Genomic DNA, 22098 nt, shown 5'->3' on the forward strand with positions numbered 1-22098 from the left:
TAAATTGTGTTTTGTATACTGTTGTTTGTCGTTTAGTCGTCTTTCGTCTTTTTTGCAATTTTGTCAGTTTATTATCGATTTATGAGTTTGAATATTCCTTTTGTATCTTCCAACTTCTTTTACGAGCATTACAAAGTTTATTATAATGATCCGTGTCTGTACTTTTGGAAAAAGCAATATTGTACATATAAAAAAATCAAGGGTATCCTGTGTGATTGTACTGTGTTCTGTGTAGACCCTGTTAACACGCGTTACGTTGTTGCCGGTGTAAATTATATTTAGGCATTCAAAGATACAAAATGTGTTGATACAGGCTTATACGCAATAGGAATATGAACAATAGATGTACTTAACTTTAAAGTAACAAACTTTTACGTCATTTAGTCTATGGTGGAAAGTTGTCTGAGTGGCTATAATATCATCTTCTTATTTTTTTAGTTCTTGAATTTTTCATCATCCCATTTAAAGCTACGTCTTTAATGAAACGATGTTTTCTTAATGAAATGTTTTTTTTTTGTCTACTTTTAAAATTTGACTACTGACATTTTATAGAAGTCTCAGTTTTCTAACAGCATCTGTACGTGATAAGTAGAATCCGTGTAATGTTGACATACTAATGTTGAATATCAAGAAAACTCTCAGCAAGCTTTATTTCGTTATTTTTTTTTATTATATACGTTTACTGTATACATGGTATAGAATCGTCAACAATGAGTTACGGAATATATTCTTCTATGAATTGGAAAGGATCATGTGACAAACCAAACAATTTAAGAAGTTTATATATATAAATAATTAGGAAGGAATTAGGCATGTACTTCGCAGTTTCAACCATAGAACATCATTGATTGAGAAAAAAGAAAAGAATCGTAATGTGAAATGCATTACATGAATAATGGAAATACACGTGTATATGGCATAGAAATTTATTGATTGTTATGTTTTGCCTCGACGTTATTTCTTGTCACAACGTCGTTATTATTTTCTAGTACTCCCCTCATCATCAATACCTGCAAAAAAGTGTTTTATGTTTATATGTTCATGAATATATTGTAGTATAACACTATATACTGAAACAAATTGAGTGCATACCTCTTTATGTATTGTTTTGAAAAAGATATCAATACCTTAACTTAATCTTATATTAGATTTAGTTATAAACATAATTTTGTGCCATCAATACAAATCTTCCAAATCAACCCGAGAATGCGATGATTGGATTTCCCCTTGCTATTTACATGATAAAAAAAACCCGTTATACTTGATCAGGTCTTAACTCGAGGTCAACGCCCAAATAGTACGACTTCCTTTCTGCTAATTAAACATATTTTGAGGATAGAGTAAAGATGCTGTTATACTTTTTGCTTTTGTATTTACTCTTCTTGAAATCTTAAATTTCCTGAAGGTAGGTTTAAAAACTCTATAAATGTACAGAATTTTAATTTCTATTTAAGGATCGAACTCAAAGATTTGACATTCGATCAAGAAGGTAGTTGTTGGATATTAAGGCGACAGTAGTTTACTGATGTACAGCAGGCTGTTTGACAATTGTATTATACAAGATAAGCGTCGATGTTTGATAAAAAGAGAGTCGAAAATATACCAAAGTTGATATTCAAACTCATAATTCGAAAATAAACTGACAACGCCATGGCACAAATTTAAAAATACCGAAAAGAAAAACAACAGTACACAAAACACAACACAGAAAACTAACGACTGAGCAACACTAACCCCACCAAAAACCGAGATTGATCTCAAATGCTCCGGAAGGGTAAGCAGATTAACTTGACAATTACAAATAAACTGAATACTTATCGACTATCTACTTAAAATATTTTTGTTAGAAGACATTTAAACTCATACAAATTTTGGAAAGATAACACTTAAATACTTCGGACCACCTTTAACTCTTAATTTGAAGCCACTGAGATTGTGTAACGTAACTTACGATTTTTGTAAAATCATGCAATTTATAATACTAATGCACTTTTTTAAAAATATTATTATTCAAAGCGACTTTTGTTTTGGTTTGTAAACTAAAACTGCCTTGTTGTAAAAAAAGGCAAATAAAATTTCATCATGTTTTTAGATGTTTCAAATTTATGAATTTATATTACAACAGTTCAAACGATGTTTCAGTTGCCTGTTTTTTGTGTGTGTCTATTTTTGCTGTTTCGTTGTCGTGTAGCTCATTCCTTCCTTTAATCATATTAAAAAATTCAATTCGACGTGTTTAATGAAGGATACTTACATTTACTTTCATAAGTAACTACCATCCTATATCGCCTGCATTTTGCCACAGCCTTAAATGAATCTGGACATGTGCTATCGATATCCATTGATGGTTCATCCCATGTGTCATTCACGTCACGACAGGTTCCTTCAGAATCTTTACATCCTGGATTCAAAGAATGTATTTAACTTGCAAGCAACAATTCTAAGAGAATAAATATCGCAATCCCCCTCCGAATTTTAACAACACGACCAAACCAATAACAAAGTTGGAATAGCATTGAAACCAAAATAACTCCAACTGGTTGCAGCGATTATATGAAAAGAACAGCGTCAATGCTTTTTCATGTCGAGAACGGAAATTTGACCATTGGACTAGTGATATTCTAGATGAAAACAAAATGACTATCAACAGCCATATCGAGCCAGTGGTTGTTAAAAGGACATTAAATATTAATACCTCGTATAATCTTCTGTCATGGTTGAAGAAAATAATTTGACCCTAAGATTTGTTTTGGTGTTTTTCTCACTTTGACATTTACCCTAGATCTCTTTTTATTCACACAGTGACGTTGATTTAACAATATCACTTTGTTTAAGGAGATTAGGTCACGTGAGATTAGAACAATATAATCATAAAATATTTTGTTTTTCCTAACAATGGAAGAAAACAATTTAAATAAATCACTGGAAAATATTAAATATCAACTCATACTGTTTTATTATGAAAAAAAAATATCACTGGTCGATCTGCGCTTGTAAAAGTTTTATATACCAAGAGGATCAAGAGAGTGTGTTAGTTGTTGTTGAATGCACTTCCTTGATGGCGAAAAAGAAAATTTCCGGGGCTGCATTGTGTGCTTCTATTGCTCCAACAGAGTTATGAGGAGGAAAGATTAAAAATGACACTCCGTAAATTTTATAGACACCATCACGAATTGGTTGATCTTTACGATGTGTCTATGTCTAAACTAACTAATGACATTTTTACCACGTCTTAGATTGTGGTTTTACATCTATGTTGTCTGTCTGCTAAGTACCGAACGTGACCTATTCCCGAATATGACTGTTATATCTAGTGCGAACTTGCATTGCTATACGACGTGTCTCTGTATTTTGTACATCCAACATTCATGTATTTTTTTTTGATGTCTTTGTTATGGTTTCGGTTGAATAATGCGTTATGTCTTATCGTTTGTTGTCCAAATAATTATAAAATTGACCTTCAATACCATCATTGTAATATTCCCGAATATGACTGTTATACCGAGTGTGAATTTGAATTGCTTCACGACGTGTCTCGGTATTTTGTACTTCTAACATTCATGTATTTAACTTTGATGTTTCTGTTATGGTTTCGGTTGGATAATCTGTTATGTCTTATCGTTTGTAGTCCTAATAATTATAAAATTGCCTTTCCATAACATCATTGTCATGAAAATTGTTTGGACGAGTATTGTGAAAATAATTGTATAAAGTTCGAGATTGCATGTTAGATACGTAAGCGCGTCACTGTTTGTGGTATCCTGTGGTATCTGTCGTTGGTGGAATATGCTTGTTGTTGTTCTGCGGTTTGCTTGTTGTGTCGACTATTATATTATGTGTTTGTGCTGTATTTCTGTCACATAGTGTTGTCATTTTAGCGATATTTTTTAACATTGTCAAAAATCGGGAGGTTTGGCTAGCCATTAAACCAGGTTCAACCCACTATTTTTTCTTAAAATGTTCTGTACCAAGTCAGGAATATGGCAGTTGTTATCAAATAGTTCGTTTCTATGTATGTTGGCGTTTGTTTTTGTTGCACTTCAGTGTTCCTGTTGTTCCTTTGTTTTCCTCTTATAGAAGAGGGACGAAAGATACCGGAGGGACAGTCAAACTCATAGATCGAAAACAAACTGACAACGCCATGGCCAAAAATAAAAAGACAAACAGACAAATAATAGTACAGATGACACAACATAGAAAACCAAAGACTAAGCAACACGAACCCCACCAAAAACTGGGGGTGATCTCAGGTGATAGATAGTTGATGTGTTTCCCTCGGTTTTAGTTTGTAACCCGGATTTGTTTTCTCCCAATCAATGTATGACTTTTGAACACCGGTATACTACTGTTTTATCTTAAATGAGGAAGTCCAAACTTTTCTAGTCTCCTGCAGTTTACTTTTTCACGTGTGCATTTTTATGGAAGTTATTTTGTGTACATATCAAGAAGGACCCCTGCTCGTCTTAAATTTAAAAACAATGTATTCATCTTTAAAAAATAATATGAGTACAAAACATGAGAAGTAGGATCTGTCCTTTAACCTACCTGACTTTACGTGCCTTATCTGCAATTTTGGTCCATATCTGTTAGTAATTGTCACAATGCACTTATCAGTGTCACATACAGAATTTTTCCATTCTTCAAAATGCTCTTTACATTGACCATCAATGTAACAACCTAGAATTTCAGTAACGACAATGAATAAAAAGAGGGGTAAACGTCAATATGACGGCAAATAATTAAAAGATATCTATAGGTCAACGTAAGGTCAACGTAAAGTCTTCGTGAATAGAAAGTTGTCTAATAATATGTCAGGTCCTTAACTGTTTGCTGTAAAACAATGTGAATTAATAACAGAGACTTTAGGTTTACCATCAACATCAAATATGAAAATTGTTTCTACTAACATTACCACCACCCACTAAAAAGACAAAAACAAAAACTTTAAAAAAACAATAAAAAAAAAGTACACACAAAAAACCTGCAGATTTTTGGCGCATGATTCCTCATTCCGATAGATAGAAGACATCGAGGAAAACTTCCGTTATTATACAATACGTATCATGGACAAGCTTCTTATGATCTACGAACAATAATGAACCTCCTGTACTGTTACCGGCTACAATCTTTAAAAACAACACTGACCTGATTATATCATTTTGTAGGTACAAACAAATCATGTTTATAGAAAACAACCAAGCTATTAAAAAAGTGAAATCGACGAAACCAGTAGTAATAAAGATTCAATCTCAAGATTAAAGTATTTCCTACCAGACTAATTCCATCAATCAAAAACCGCAATATGCCGGATTTTAAGGTTACATCTTATAAACAATACTTCGATATACATGTTCAAAACATAATTACGACCGTTATAGATTCAATATAAGGAATTACCAACGCTGTGGGTGCAACAGTCAGACTGAAGAAAACTTTCATTTATTCTTTGAATACATCTTTTTATGCTTAAATCAAAATAAATAGCTTACGTTTTGTTCAGTCTTTAGAAATGGCTACTAAACTAAATGGAAACTAAAACGCAAGTTGTAACTGTTTACCAAAATAAGTTTTTAGTTAAGAAGTCTTTCATGTTTTTCGAAAAAGTGGACGTTTTGATTTTTTATACATTTATTTAAAGAGCGGTAAGTAAATAAAGATGACGTATGGCTGTGATTTGTTTCGGAAATTGTGTCCTCTTTCTGTTGTTTATAGTTTGAAATAACAAATCTATAATTGTTTAAAGTTAATATTGTCTTTATAACTATTTATACATTATAACTAATATATATATTTAGGAGAGGACTATTTAAGTTGTGATCATTTGTATTATCCTCTTTTTATACATAACTTCAAATAAATTATATTCAAAAGGAATGAACAAATTACTAACCCACATTGCATTTCGATAGCTAGGTGTCAGCAGGTGGTGATGGTAATTGGAAAACGAAAAAGTGTTAAACTTGATTTATTTGATTGTGGTTTCTATCTTCCATGTATAATATTGGATATTTCTCTTGGAAAACCCATTTGGACTAGGTAAATTCACATAAGTTATTAAACACCTTTATAATATCGACAAACCAAATGAGGTTACTGTTTATACAAACTGCTTTACTTTTGATATAATATCTCCTTGAGATATCCTTGGCATCAGTAATACAGGGCTTTAATTTTCTATATATTTTTGTACCTCTTGAATTCAGCGCACCAATATTAGAACTGCGTTTTATTCACTTAAAGGGAGATGGTATGCCTATGCCATATTTCAGGCCCTTGAATTCGAACATTTAGAAGGTCAATTATCTAACAATTAACGTCCTACAGATGTTATAGTGAAATTTATCTAAAACATGTCGTTTTTTAAAACATTTTTCTGTCCTACAAAACTAACAAATGAGGTCTTCAAACCTCTTACAACATTGCAAACACTACAAAACAGTTTAATTTTAGGATCTTTGTAATATACAAAAAATTATGACCAGGGTAAAATACCATTTTGGTTCAAGTTGTAGCCAACATTTTGCCAAAAACTTGGTAATGTAATGTGTAGTAATGTGCATTTTGACATTCTGCACCTATGTGTCCGTATTTAACAATCCTGTAAATTTATCAATTAAATTTACATAAATTTCAAAGAAATTACATTTTTTATTATTTCACATTTAGGGGCTAGATAATTGTACTTGCCATATCTCAGCTGTATTTAGTTTTCGTTAGTTCGGTGCTTACATATAGAATTCGGCTAGGAATATAAAATAGTACAAAATCTGAAATTGTTTGGAGACAACATATCTTTGCCGTTCACCTTTTTTTCTCAATATATCGTTAAGGATGACAATGTAAACTTTTAATATAAGTTGAAGAGAATAAATATTTGTCTTTTTCAACATGACTGTAGTTTTGCGCAAAACTCTTGTTGCATTAGACTGATAAAACATCGAATCTACTGCAAAATATAACAAGATACGGTGTGTACGTAGTGATCGTTTGCTTTAATATTGTAACACAGTGATGACTGCTGTACCCATATTTTGACTATTTTATTTATTATGTCTGTTTTGTTTACGCATCGTTGTAAATATAACGGAATTTGATGAGACTGTCGTACAAGTGAGAGGTTTAGCGCTATAAAACCAGGTTCAATCCACCGATTTCTACATTTGAAAATGCCTGTACCAAGTCAGGAATATGACAGTTGTCCATTCGTTTGATGTGTTTTGTCATTTGATTTTGCCATGTGATTAGGGACTTTCCGATTGAATTTTCCTCGAAGTTCAGTATTTTTGTGATTTTACTTTTTTCCCCCTTATTTTCAACTTAGTTTGGGAAAGGTTTGACGTTTGTAACAACTAAAGGATAGTGATGATGAGAGTCACAACAAAGGGTCCCGACAATTTTTCACAAGTAAAGTGGGATGTAGTTTTTGAAGTGTTCACGGTTAATTCATGCATATGCACGGGAGTGTCGAAGTTCAACTATCTTTTTGACCAAGATTATCAACGTATGGGTTTTTCCTGGTACACAACATATCTTTCAATAGTGGTGCATAGACTTTCCAAGTATCTTTCCCAAACTTTAATATAAAGGTGTTCTAATGAAGAAATGATTTTTGAACATATTCACAGGAGTAATCAAGCTGAACTAGCTTTCGTCCATGTAGGTTTTTTTTTTATTGAACTCTTTATATCTATAGAAGTGTCCAAGTTTCATAACTTAACGACAAGGCGTATTAAAGTTAGAGAACAGAAATTATCTTTAAATTAATGGACACATTCTTGTACAGACGGAGAGATAAACTGATTACTACGGTCTTCCGCCGATTAATTACAGGGAACTAATTAACAAATATACTATACTACTATGTAAAGAACGGACACTTGAGCCATGCAGTTGGATTCGTTTAAAGTGAATTTCAAAGACTTAACCATATTTTTTTTTAAATCTTCAATAATGCAGGGGGAATACATTTACGGTAAATGTTTAAATACATCATATACCAAGTGTAGAGATTTACTTAGGTAAAGTTGATAAAAGATTAAAGTATTATTTAAACTTAAAACGGAATGGAAGAAAAATATCTGAAAGCTAGATTCGTCCATAATATGTTAAGAATAAAATGATTAAAACATTTAGAAAAACAACAAATATTATTTGGTTATATGTGTAATTACAAATACGATTTGAGGATATTTTTATTATAGAAAAATGTTACTTTAACCTTTATCGTGTATATAATTCGAGATAAACAATGAGAAAAGTGAAAATACTTTTCAAACTTGTTTGCATGTGTCTGTGCTCACTTCTTACACTACTTACCTCTTTTATTAAACACCCATCGACCTCTTCCACAGACGGCTTCTGAGCAAGGGTTAATCTGGATTATATGTCCTGGTGCGCTACATTTGCCGTACATTCTACAACCTTGTCATAAATATACGAAAATTTACTTCATAATGATCATAAACGCGAGCTAATGCACTGCCATATTACCCATTGTTAATTTTGGGTATAACTGTTTCTTAATTTGTAACCATTACGAATTGAAGAGAATTAAAAACCAAAATTTCAAATATTGTGCAAAATTAACTATTTAGTTTCAAAAACGAAAATGCAAATGTGGAGCAATATAAACCATCAATCAAGAAAAAACAAATAATAGCATGGCCAAACGAATAACGACAACCAAATGTCTTCAGGACTGTATACTGAAATCAAATATATTAAGTAACACGAACCCAGCAAAAGCATAGGGGTTAAAGTCAGGTGTTCCGAAAGGGTAAGTAGTTTCAGTACTCGTCGGGTTGATCATATCAAGTAAAATTTTGATGGTAGGTCCTATTATGATGTTGAACACTATAAAGAGCTCTTGTTTCATTATCTGCCATTCAAGGAACAACCTCATGTGAAGAAAATTTGTAAAAATATCTCAAGCTCTGTAACATACCACCAAGTATAACCTGTACACTCAATTTATATAAATAAGGAGATCTGTTATGATTGTCAATGAGACAACTATCCACAAGAGTTCAAATGACGAGATGGTTAGCAATTAAAGGTCACCGTATGACCTTCAACAATGAAATAACGGAAAGTGAGCAATAAAAGGCCTCGACATGAAAAATGTGAAACAATTCAAACAAAAGTCTAATTTATAACAATTCAATATACGAAAAGCAAATATGATAAGCATGAACCAACGATAGCCACTGAATTACTGGATCCTTACTTGAGACAGACACAAATAAAATGTGTCGGGGTTAAACATGTTTGTGAGTGCTCAACCCTCATTCAAATGAGACAGTGGTGTTACAGCACAACATAAGACCAATCTATAAAAATCAGTTGCAAATCGTATAACAACATATGTCGGTTCGAAGCACATCGCGCTGGTCAATTAATGTATACGATTGGAAAATGTATAGCTTTCGAACTGTCCGCAATGAAGGATTTCTAGAAGGAAGGCAAGACATAATTTGACAATAAGTGATATCTGTGCGCAATAACTACCATGACTATTCTGGAACTGGACATTTATTTTAATTCCATTTTTCATCCGTAAAGGAAAAAAATAATTAAAATGGACAAATTAGGATATGTAATTATTCTTTAAATACTAATGCGTTGTGTTACGGTCCGTAATCGAACGATTTTTCGTTTTCACTTTTAAAGATTATAAGTATATCAGTAATTAAATACAAGCCACAATAAACAAAAGCAACTCTGAAATAATGTGCGATGCAAACCAGTGTCCTGATGACAGATGTAGATTGAAGTGCAAATCAACATAAAATAAAAGAGAAATATTGAGTATATTTGAATATTTTTTGTAATGTTGAGATAAATATAGTTGAGTTACCTCGTGTTCTTTTTACACGGTGTAATTCCGTTCCGAATTCGTCAACATTCTTCGTACATATCTGATGGATACATCTTTTTGTATTCAACCATATTGCTCCGACATCGACACATTTTCCAAAAGACCGACATTCTAAAGAATTGTAACTTAATAATTAAGTAGTAGAATCAATATTGTGTAACTCTTTGTTCTCTACTCTTGTGTTTGTGATATTGTTTTATGAATGTCTACTCATCATGTTTTCATATTATACCCACGCTCCAGTAGTGAATCCATAGTGCCATCCTCTTTGTCCGTCCATCTGTTGGTCCAACACATATTTTCGTCACACTTTTCTGAGAAACTACAAAATTGCTTCATATTTGATCAGCCGCTTGACAGTGATGAGTTGTAAAGTGTGAACTCCTACTTACAGTTTGCCGATACTTTGAATTTTTCAATATTTTGAATGAACTTGAGATTTTTTGTCACACATTTTCCAATACTACTGCACAGAATGACTTGATATTTGGACAGCACATCAACAGTATTGAATTGTATTGTTTTTTTCGCTTTTCTGGTCTGTTAGCTCCCTTTTTCATGTTCTCATATGTTGAATTACGATTGGAGAAATGCTAAGCACGATAACGAAGTTTATTTATAAGAACACGTATAGAAGTAAATTCAAGGCAAAGAAATAATAAATTCTAACGTTCCTTTCAGTAAGCCAAATTTTCTGATTTCATTGACACTTGACATAATATGTTTCTGATGGAATCAAACACGGTTGTTTCTATATATGATAATGTTAAATATATACAAATTAAGAGTAGAAAAATATATGAGATATGGTGTAAATAACTTTATATGCAGACTTACGTATTGTCGTTCCAATGAACGAGGCTTTCTTCCCTGTTGCATCAAGCCTGCATTCAATTCTGCTACAACCAACCCTTTTTTTCGTTCCTACTGGGTAACATTTCTTTTGTCTCTTGTAATAACAACCTAATAAAAATTAGCATTGACAGTAGTTAACTTAAAATTAACGACGTGGAAAGGTAATAAGTTTAATGATATTAATTTGATTGATTTTATTACCAGAAAGAGGAATCACGAGCGTTAAGTAAGCTACATTTCTGTACAATGTATAAACAATAAATAAACTCATCATAGATACCAGAATTAAAATTGTGTACGCCATACGCGCGTTTCGTCAACAAAAGACTATTCAGTGACGTCTGAATTAAAAAAGAAAATTATGAAGATACAAAAAAATGGGCCACAAATGCATGAAATGGGGGATCTAGTATTTGATACAAAATGATAATCGAGGATTTGTAAAAGTAGAGGAATAGCTTAGTTGTTTTTTACTTTTACACATTTAATCTAAATCATAGCCCTAAATGAACAGAACCGTTAAAAGGGCTAAAGAAGGAGATAAGTTATGCATGTCTAAGTACCTGGTACGATCGACTGACAATTGTAGAATTTACACCCGTCATTTGATACTTTAACCACAGAGTCACCTTCTGGAATTTCTGCAAAAATAAAATCAAATACATCATTTAACGCAGCGCTGTTTTAAAATAATTTTTATCGTAGATTTGCGCGTTTTTGTTTTTTTGTGTGTTTTTTTTTACGTTGAATTTGGTTTTCACTTTTCTCAGTCGTAATGATAAAAAGTTATGTTGGACGGAAACGCAGGGTTATTTTACTGTATTAGTAACACTAAGTTCAAATCCAAGGATATATAAAAACATTGAATACACGAGGACCTACTTGACAACAAAGTGACATGAAAAGCAATAGCCAAACCCACAATGTCAACTTCGACTGCGGGAGTTGTAACGAATAATTTCTTAATTTATGAACGGGGAAAATAAGAACGGTATGTTTAGTATATACCATTTTAATGAAGAAGCAAGGACTACTGAGGTGATGATACCCTTGGTGTCAAGAACAATTAGCAAAACTGATCAATGTAAAAATAGGATACAAATGTTTACATTTATATATTTTGCGTCCAGGTATAATGAGACAACTATCCAAACAAGTCCAAATGAAGCGGATTTAAGCAGCTATGAGTCACAAAACGGCCTTCAAAAATGACCAAAAACCTATACCGTATAGTCCGCTATGACAGTTCCGACATGGCAAAATGTGAAACAATTCCAACGAAACGAACCAACAAACCTGATTTATGACAAAACAATAAACGAAAAACAAATATGATATACAGCAACCAACAACAACCACTAAATTACAGACTCCTTACTTGAAACATGCACATTTTGAATGTGCGAGATAAAACATGTTTGTGAGTGCTCAACTGTCCCCTAACCTCGGTCAGTCATGAAACAGCATTACATAAGAACAAAGCGTAAAAATCAGTTGGAAATGGCTTGAATCATCAGATCGGAAAATAACTAACATTAAGACGAGAGACAAAAAGTGCCGATCTAAGAATACTCGCAATTACATTTTACTGATCATGATGATAACTAGTTCATACCCAAACAATGCAACTATAAATTAATCAGATTATAGTATTAATTACTATACATCCATCGGATGAAGACGTCATAAACAGTGCGAGAGGAGCATAACCATGTGCAATGCCAAAAGGAACCTTCGTATGTCACCATGAATATTTAAAAATCACTATTAAATAATACGTTTAAATTATTTCATGTTTTGATTTTTTGCTAGTTTGTTTGTTGTTTTTTCATCACCATGTATGTGTTTAACAAGACATACCAAGATTATCCCCGGTTTTTGGTGGTGTTCGTGTTTCTCAGTCTTTCGTTTTTATGTAGTGATTTGTAGACTGTTATATGTCTTTTCGTAGTTTTTCATTATTTACAATGGTATGGTCGGGTTAACTTCGACGAATGATTTTTTATTGTACATTTGGTGTCTTCTGTCTCTTATTTGTTTACTATGTTTATATAGTTTTTCACATAAGCATATACCCATTATGATCAAGGGCTGCTATAAAGATCTTTTTTTCCATTTCCATGAAGTCCAAGTATAATGAATGCAAAAGTGATGGATGCAATAAAAGTTATCCCTTGTAGATAATTATTTCAAACTGTTTTAATTTAATTAACACATCCAATATAGATATACTGTAAATGTAAATAACAAACAACACAAACTTGTGAAAAAAGTTGATCAAGGAGTGCTGACACTAAACTAAAACTAAAAATTGTTGACTAAATCTAAAACTTTAAAACCATTCAAATTATTAAAGTTTTGTTCCAGACTGAGCCATGCAAATATCCTTTTTAATTTTTAATATTTACGTTCGATTGTTTTTTCTTCAAAACTTCCATCTGAATGTTTGATGCAGTGCTTCAATGAACAGCCAGCCAACCATTCATCTTTATCACTGTAACATTTTCCAGGATGCAATGGTTCTTTACAAGCTGTTAGAAGAACATTATGTTATGATATGATTATAAAAAAAACGCTATGTATGCATATTTGTTTTAATTATGATAAACTTTATCCTCTATTTTTTATATTCTAAAGCGCTATTTCATTTTACCCAAATGTTGGATGGATTATAAGCATATAATACATAGTTATGTCATGATTTCTGTTTTTGTTATGTTTCCTAGCACTGGAACAATTTAAGTAAGCTTACTGACTACTGCGACAAGACTTTATGTACAATGTTGTAAATATGTCTATATAATATATAAACTATAATGGTAAATAATATTTTATGAAAAATGTACATTTATCATCATACCAACCCACTTTTATCTGTTTCCATTCGGCTCCAAATTCAGACGCTTTCATCGTACATCTTCCAGATGTGCTACAGTCTCCAGGAGTTATATCATGTACAGCTTCCAATTCATAAATAGTGTCGTCGTACTTGCAACTAACTGGCCCATCTGTTTTAGAAATTAATAATGTTACTGTTGTAACCAAATATTAAATGTTGCAAATACTTTATCATTTACATTTTTGAGATGTCAAAGCAAAATCTTGATCAGTGTGAGGTTTTGATATTTAAATCAAAAGGATTTCGAAAGTTTATACAATATTATTATGGCATGTTGACTTTAATCCAGAACCTTGAAATCCAGCGGAGTTATAAGTATCATGTTTAAGTAAAAGAACAACTCCTAATGCTTAGTTGAGTAAGCTTTCATCAACTTCATTTGAACTTTGGTGCATAGTTGTCTCATCGGCAATCATACCTTATTTTTATAAGTTTAAATGTATATGTTTTAAACCCCATTATACTGAAATATTACTATAATATGCAGGGTTATACAATTAAAACGTGTTCTTATTCCATAACTGTACCATGAACCTGATGGGCAAATGGTGTTTTTTAAAATGAATTACAGTCGAATATATTTGTAAATTGTGTGCTGTATCTGGACTTAAAGTTGAACATTTTTTTTCGGCAAATGCCTGTACCAAGTCAGGAATGTTACAGTTGTTTTTCAGCGTTCCGTTGGTTGATAACGTTTGATTTTGTTACCTTTTTTTTAATTTACCTTGCAGTTCAGTATTTTTATTATACTTAATTTTTTAATTTTTACTAAAACTTTATTTTTAGTAATCTTTACCAATTGAAAATCTTTTTTTTTTAAATATATCATATATCACTTCTTTTTCTTTAATGGTGCATGAATAGGCTGAACGACACCACCATTGTTTCAAAAATTCCACCCGGAAATTGCAAAATATATGACAGATAGGATAATTTGGTTTTTTTTCTAATTAGTGTGAAATGAATTGTATGAACATCGTATACGATAACGCTATCAGCGTTATGATTAAAACACATCATTGTCAAAATACTAATACAAAGAATGATAATAGGAATTTAAAAAAATAATGTACAGTAAAGCAGACTATATCAACCACAAATACCCGACTCTGATAACTATTTTCTTTAATTTCAATGATAAAATGTGCTAATTAAAGCGGCCATTTTAAATCTGCGGAAGCTTACATTTTAAAGAGTGTAAATAATAGAAAAAGAAAAATGAGAGAAATAAAATGAAATTTGTAAGTACACATACCTGAGAAAGGATCGAAAAGAGGAGGACCGAATTGTTGCGGGTTATCAAAGTGTAAGTGAGAAGCACAATAACATATCGTTAAAGCCAAAACTATTTTGTTCAGCATGTCTGAAAAAAAGATTTTTTTTTTATTAATTTGAAGCTAGATTATCCGTTGTAAACTATCGGCATTTTAGATACATGATTCGTATACAGGTGTTAATAATATTTAGAAGATCCATTCCCATAACTTGTATTGGAAAAACCAACTAAGAGATAAAAATTTAATTTACAAATCTTCCAACATCAATTATACTAGCATTGGAAGAAAACATTTTTCTGAAAATGTGTATTTATACTATCATGTAGGAATAAGATGGTATCCGTTTTACTATCAGGTCTGTTTGAAGCGACTGTTGTGTCCTTTAAAACTTTTAACAATTTTGATTTCGATTCAGTGTTTTTTTTTTTTTATTTTTAAATCAAAATTGACTCCAGATTGATAAAAAGAACCAAATAGACGAGTCTCGTAAACACATAAGAAGTTAGTCGTCATTACTGATACGGTTTGTTTAAATAATAAAATTACTCCTTGGTTCTATAATGACTATAAAATGCAATTGATATTTGTAATCTGAGGGTACCCAAATTACACCTATTTTGACAGTTTTTTCACCAACGTGTTTTTATGATCCAGACAAAAGTTTCCATTCTGTATAAATTTTGTAGATGTATTCATTTTTACTATATAGTGCCACTAATTGAATTTTGAATCCATATTAAATCATAGAAAATGTGTTTAAACCGACCTCCAAACGATTCATGATTCTGCAATGAGGAGTGCCCAAATTACATTCAAGCTTAAATTCACATTCTTAAAAATGGAGTAACTGATGTTTTGTTTTATTTCTCCAATTTTTTTTTAGAACAATCTGAATTTATAGAATCAATTTAAAGAATAATTAACAAAAATTCAGTCTCTGAACTTTTCTTTGTTCCATCCTTATTAACTTATTTATAAAATTTACATTAAAATTTCATGTGAAAAAAATAAATTCAATTATTTAATGAAAAAATGTCTCAATTTTATTGACATGTAACGATTTTTGCTTATTTAACTTTCTGTGTTATAAGTAACAATAAAGTGTCAGTATACTTTCACAAAGACGGAAATTTGTTTCAAGATAATGCTTTTGATAAATAATAGATAGTCACAGCTTTACATAGTTCTTAAGTTTTCTTATGTAAAGAATGATTAATCCTTTAGTCATTTCAATTAGCTCTTATTTGGTCTAAAACCTAAGCGACAGATTTTTGTTATGTAATAAGTCAGGAGGACCGTTCAGGGTTCTCAATCACATACACCTTTGTTAGATTAATTAATAAACTCGTAGTGTACCTCACCTGGAAACAAAGTCACATGACTTTGGTATTTTTGTGGCATTGGTGGTCACTTGCAAACTGACCGTCAATAAAGAAAGTTCACATTTATATTTGTCTGTATTTGTCCAGGTGATTCATACATTTTTAATAGTTGTCTAATATATCAAATATAAATCGAATTCATATGATATTAAGTGAAATCTAGTTTCGTAAAGTATTCAAAAACTTGTGAAAATATATTTCATCTCTGAAATTAAAAGATTAACTAAACGATTCTGCAAGTAAAACTTAGTTAACATCTCACGAAGTGATTAAATAATTTGAGTGTAAATATTTAATGTGTGTTTTTGTGTGTTAAAAGGCAAGGTTAGTTGTCTCAACTAGCAAGGTTATTTTTCTTATTTTATTCAAAGTTATTTTATTCAATCTATGTATCGGTGCGCTGCTGCAAAGTATTGTAATGGTTATAATTCAAGTCAAATATATAGCATTTTTATAACCACATCAAAAATCAAAGTAATCATGGGAGTCCAAGTGAAAATGTACCATTTCAAATACTCAATAGGTAAATCCCAAGTCATAGACCATGCGTTTACACGCAAACAATGTTCCGTAAATGTTAAAAGTTCAAATAGATCCTCTACGAGGATGTTCAAAGTTTCGGTGCATGAAATAGCAGTAGGCCCGTGTTTTTGTGTAAATAGCGCATTTAATTATTGATTGTACTGTTATATTGTCTGTCAGTTTTATTATTATAAGTCACGATTCCTAGTTTCATAATGCTAACAAACCAAGTTTTATAATATAACTATGCAAAATACAGTCAGTCTAAATTTAGTATTGAAACTTAAAGTCAAAATTCATATTTTTGGTAGTAAAGGAGCTTAGATATATTAATATCTGTTTTATTAAGTATAGCTTACATAATTAATCGGTTTTTTTATTGTGTTTTGAGCTAATTTCCCTAAGTAATTCAGTATTCAGCTAGTTTCCCTATTCTTGAACATATTTCAGTCATTAATGATGTTCAGATCATTATTCAGATTAAATGCGACTTTTGCTTGGTATGATCAAATGTTCCATAAGTCTATAAGCGTCGTTATAAGAATCGTGTTGATTCTTGAATTCATCATGTTCATATTGCATTCTATTGTTCACTGTATTCATATTTCGTTCTATTGTGTATTGTCTTATATATTATATGTACTTGAAAAGTGACCGTTAATAAAGAAAGTTCATATTTATATTTCTATTTGTCTGTATTTTTCCAGGCAATCAGTCAGCGGTAATCTGTTCCAATACACTCTGTTCCAATACACTGCTCATAAATCTTCTTTTGTAACATCAAGTGGTGTATATCAGTGGAAGAGACTTCCATTTGGAATAGCCTCAGCACCTGCATCATTTCAGCATGCACCTAATAACCTTGGTATCTGTAGATGATATTTAGGTATTCAGTAGAAACTTTGAGGAACATATTAAACATCTCCAGTTGGTTTTTGATAGACTTTTATCAGCAGGGTTAACTTTGAAACCAAGCAAATGTGAGTTTGCATAAAAAGAGGCTCTTTACCTTGGTCACAGAATTTCAGAAGACGGTGTCAAAGTTGATCAATCTAAAGTTGAAGCTGTCAAATCTTTCCCCGGACCAAAAACTGAGACACAGTTCAGACTTGCGACTTTGTATGATGTTGTGTGTGACCAATGATGTCTGACTGATGTGTATTGGAACAGATAACCGCTGACTGGTTGACTGGAAAAATATAGACAAATAGAAATTTGAACTTTCTTTATTGACAGTCACTTTGCAAGTGCATATTATATATAAGACGATACACAATAGAATGAAATGTGAATACAATGAACAATGGAATGCAATATGAACATGATGAATTCAAGAATCAACACGATTCTTATAACGACGCTTATATACTTATTGAACATTTGATCATGCCAAGCAAAAGACGCATTTAATCTGAATAATGATCTGAACATTATTAATGACTGAAATATGTACAAGAATGGGGAAACTAGCTGAATACTGAATTACTTGGGTAAATTAGCTCAAAACACAATAAAAGAATGAATGAATATGCTAGCCGTACTTAATATAACAGATATCAATATATCTAAGCTCCTTTACTATTAAATATGAGTTTTGACTATAAGTTTCAATGCAAAATTGAGACTGACTGTATTTTTCATTCTTATATTATAGGCATTGATTTGTTAGCTTTAACATGAAACTAGGAATCGAGACTTATGATAATAAAACTGACAGACAATATATAACAGTACAATAACTAATTAAATGCGCTATTTACACAAAAACACGGGCCTGCTGCAATTTCATGTACCGAAACTTTGAACATCCTCGTTGAGGATCTATTTGACCTTTTTACATTTACGGAACATTGTTTGCGTGTAAACGCATGGTCTATGATTTGAGATTTACCTAATGAGTCTTTGAAATGGTTCATTTTCACTTGGACTCCCTTGGTTACTTTGATTTTTGAAGTGGTTATGAAAATGCTATTTTCATATGGGAGATAACTCTATATTTGACTTGACTTATAACCATTACAATACTTTGCAGCAGCGCACCGATACATAGATTGAATAAAATAACCGTGAATTAAATAAGAAAAATAACCTTGGTAATTAAGACAACTAACCTTACCTTTTAACACACAAAAGCACATTTTAAATATTTACACTCAAATAATTTAATCACTTCGTGAGGTGAGATGTTTACTAAGTTTTACTTACAGAATCTTTTAGTTACTCTTTTAAATTCAGAGATGAAATATATTTACACAAGTTTTTGAATACTTTACGAAACTAGCTTTTACTAAATATCATATGAATTCGATTTATATTTGAAATATTAGACAACTATTAAAATGTTTGACTCATGATCACCAGGACAAATACAGACAAATAGAAATATGAACTTTCTTTATTGACGGTCACTTTGCAAGTGACCACCAATGCCACAAAAATACCAAAGTAATGTGACTTTGTTTCCAGGTGATGTACACTACAGGTTTATTAATTAATCTAACAAAGGTTTATGTAATTGAGAACCCATAACGGTCCTCCTGACTTATTACATAACAAAAATCTGTCGCTTAGGTTTTAGGCCGAATAAGCGCTAATTGAAATGACTACAGGATTAATCAGTCTTTACATAAGAAAATTAAGAACTATGTAAAGCTGTGACTATCTATTATTTATCAAAAGTATTATCTTGAAACAAATTTCCGTCTTTGTGAAAATATACTGACACTTAATTGTTACTTATAATGAACAGATTTTGAAAATAAATGAAATTATTCAAATTGAAATGTTAAATCAATACAGGTACTAAATAACAGCTGCAATATGAAAGAATAGAACACATAAGTACAGACATTGGTATACATAAGATCGGCATGATAGAAAACATTAATCCAGCTTGTTATTACATGACTTTGTATTATTTTAATAAATTATACAATTTTAAAATATTTGTGGTGTGCGATCAAAATATATGAAGTAAACGTGGTTGACATAACACTTTTCAAGATTCTGGCTTTTATCGGATTGATTGGCATTGTGTCAGGGATAAGGGTTTCTTGTTTTGTATTGATATTGACTATATAGAATCCACACCGAGCAACATGAAATCTGGTTATAAAAGTTCCTGAAATTCTAAATTACGAATGTCATTTGGTGCAGAAATTTCCAAATCTGAAGGGCAAAGGGGTAAATTGAGAATTGGGATAACAACACAATGTATACGATTACTGACTTCTAGTAGGACTTGAGTGTGTGGTTGAGAACGACATTGAGTATATATATAATGTATTGCAACACAGAATGAAATTATGGTAAGCGATGTCAACCCAAATGATGACCATTGACCTAACTGTGAAATAAATTCAATGTTATCAGTTTCTGGTGTATAGTTTGAACATTTTCAACAAAAACTGGGAGTAACAAATGCTGAAATTGATACTAAGATAAGTCTAAGAATGGTATGGTCTCGAGTCCCTTGTGAGCTACCGAAAGGAAAATATTATGAATACAGTTCAACAAACTCTATGTTTTAAAAGAAAAAACACGAGTTTATTATTTTTTTTAATATTTTTACAGTACTATATTAAAACAAAAGTATTTTATCAAAACATGTTAATATTTAAGGTTACTTTCTTACAAATATCTGTTTTTAAATAGCTATCGTAAAATAATTTCAGATCTTCTTTAATCTAAATATTACCCTAACCAAATTTCTTTACTCTACCTTGTTTCTGGGTTGAGTCTACAATAAATACCCTCTAGGTCTAGATAGTTGAACCGCCGCACACCTTTTGGTGAATCCTGTAAGATTTTTATCAATTAATACCGATACTTCATTAATTTTGCTTTCGTTTGATTAAATTTATAATTTGTTAATGGCAACATATGCAACGTCTTAAACTTTGATGAAATTTTGCCTTTTTATCTTGTCAGCGGGTTGCAAAGACACAATGAATCACACAAATTTGTTCCATCTGTATATGTTCAATATGTTCATCATTTCTTTTGAGTGAAGTCACGACTTAATGTCCTGGTCGATTACGCCCTATTTCAGTCAGGAGTGGACGATACAATAGTGGCATGTAATGCTATAAATGGCATGGCAAAACTTCAATTTTAAATGAATTAGATGTATTAAATAAACACCTAGTCAAAAGTAATGAAAAATCGGTTTTATCATGAAATAAATGTCAAAGAATACATATAGCATGAAATACGAATAACAAAATGAACAAATATCTCACTATTATAAATAAATATTTTTAGATACAAATCTATGCTTTCGCAGTTTTACTTCAAGCTGCCACTTCATTAGCATTACAGTATAACTATAAAACAGTTTTCGCAAATAAGATTTTCCGATAATTGCTTTCACAATTCAATAAGTTTTATTCGCTCGTTATATTCTCCACATGATATTGCCATTGTCATGATGTTTTTCATTATTTATGTAAAGGTAGGATCTCATGAAAAAGCTTCTTCAAAATCTCAGCATTTTTTTTTTCTTTGACAATTGTCAGTATTTTTGTCAAGCTAGTTATTAACCATTAATTTAGAATCACAGATGTATGTGTACATGACAAAGCATTTAGCACAAGGATTTCTAAATTCATCCTTTTAACCCTTTATACTTCCAATAAACACTGAAAATATTGGAATCTTCATCTGAACGCGTAACTTTACATTCTCAATATTGCTGTAATCTAAATTTCAGTATTTTAGCCCAAAACCCCTCCAATTATGTTTTATAAAATCAATATATGTATTGAAAAATGATCAGCAATTTAAATTTCAATAATGTCTTAATCTACGTAACATAGCGGCAAATGCATAAGCTCTTTGAGAGGTGCATATGTTTCCACTAAAGGGAAAATGTTTTGTCCTTTCAAGCATAATGTTATCAGTGACAGTCGAAATTTTTAGCCCCATCAACCCCGTTGACCTATTTTACAGAACCTACGGTTTAAATTTTTAATTGATTTGGTTTGTCCCGAATACGCATGAAATATTAACTACCTGATGTTAACATAACATCAATCAATCAGAAGAACGAAAGGTGGTTAATATGAAAATAGAACTTCTTGATGAGCGGTGATACATGTATCTTTAAAACCTTTGCTATCCACATGATCCAGGTGAAATGTTTTAGAATAAGTTCATGATACAGTATTATAGAAAATTTTTTTCAAAACTTTGGCAGAATAACACTGAAAATCTATATCTTTTTACGTAATCTACCCCAAATTCTGCGTCAAATGATCTTTTTGCATACTGCTATATAGTCTTGGC

At 31.3% G+C, this 22098-nt stretch overlaps 1 protein-coding gene across 2 annotated transcripts; it reads right to left on the reverse strand.

Annotated features, from left to right (window-relative positions):
- Positions 1 to 910: 910 nt before the first annotated feature.
- LOC127701129 (uncharacterized) lies at positions 911 to 20592 on the reverse strand. Of its 2 annotated transcripts, none has more exons than XM_052204920.1 (11): positions 20534 to 20592; positions 14887 to 14994; positions 13597 to 13740; positions 13141 to 13263; positions 11296 to 11373; positions 10715 to 10840; positions 9857 to 9988; positions 8317 to 8421; positions 4546 to 4677; positions 2255 to 2401; positions 911 to 1010 (listed from the first exon to the last, which is right to left on the reverse strand). In XM_052204920.1, the coding sequence occupies exons 2-11, from the start codon at positions 14990 to 14992 to the stop codon at positions 979 to 981; spliced, it is 1125 nt and encodes a 374-aa protein (XP_052060880.1). In that variant the 5' UTR covers positions 14993 to 14994; positions 20534 to 20592; the 3' UTR covers positions 911 to 978. The 2 variants fall into 2 exon arrangements, with proteins under 2 accessions (XP_052060880.1, XP_052060879.1); XM_052204919.1 differs by lacking the exon at positions 20534 to 20592 and adding an exon at positions 17822 to 17988.
- Positions 20593 to 22098: the final 1506 nt, after the last annotated feature.

This window comes from Mytilus californianus, unplaced genomic scaffold (genome assembly GCF_021869535.1).
Source record: "Mytilus californianus isolate M0D057914Y unplaced genomic scaffold, xbMytCali1.0.p SCAF_5, whole genome shotgun sequence".
In the NCBI taxonomy this organism is placed as follows: Eukaryota; Metazoa; Mollusca; class Bivalvia; order Mytilida; family Mytilidae; genus Mytilus; species Mytilus californianus.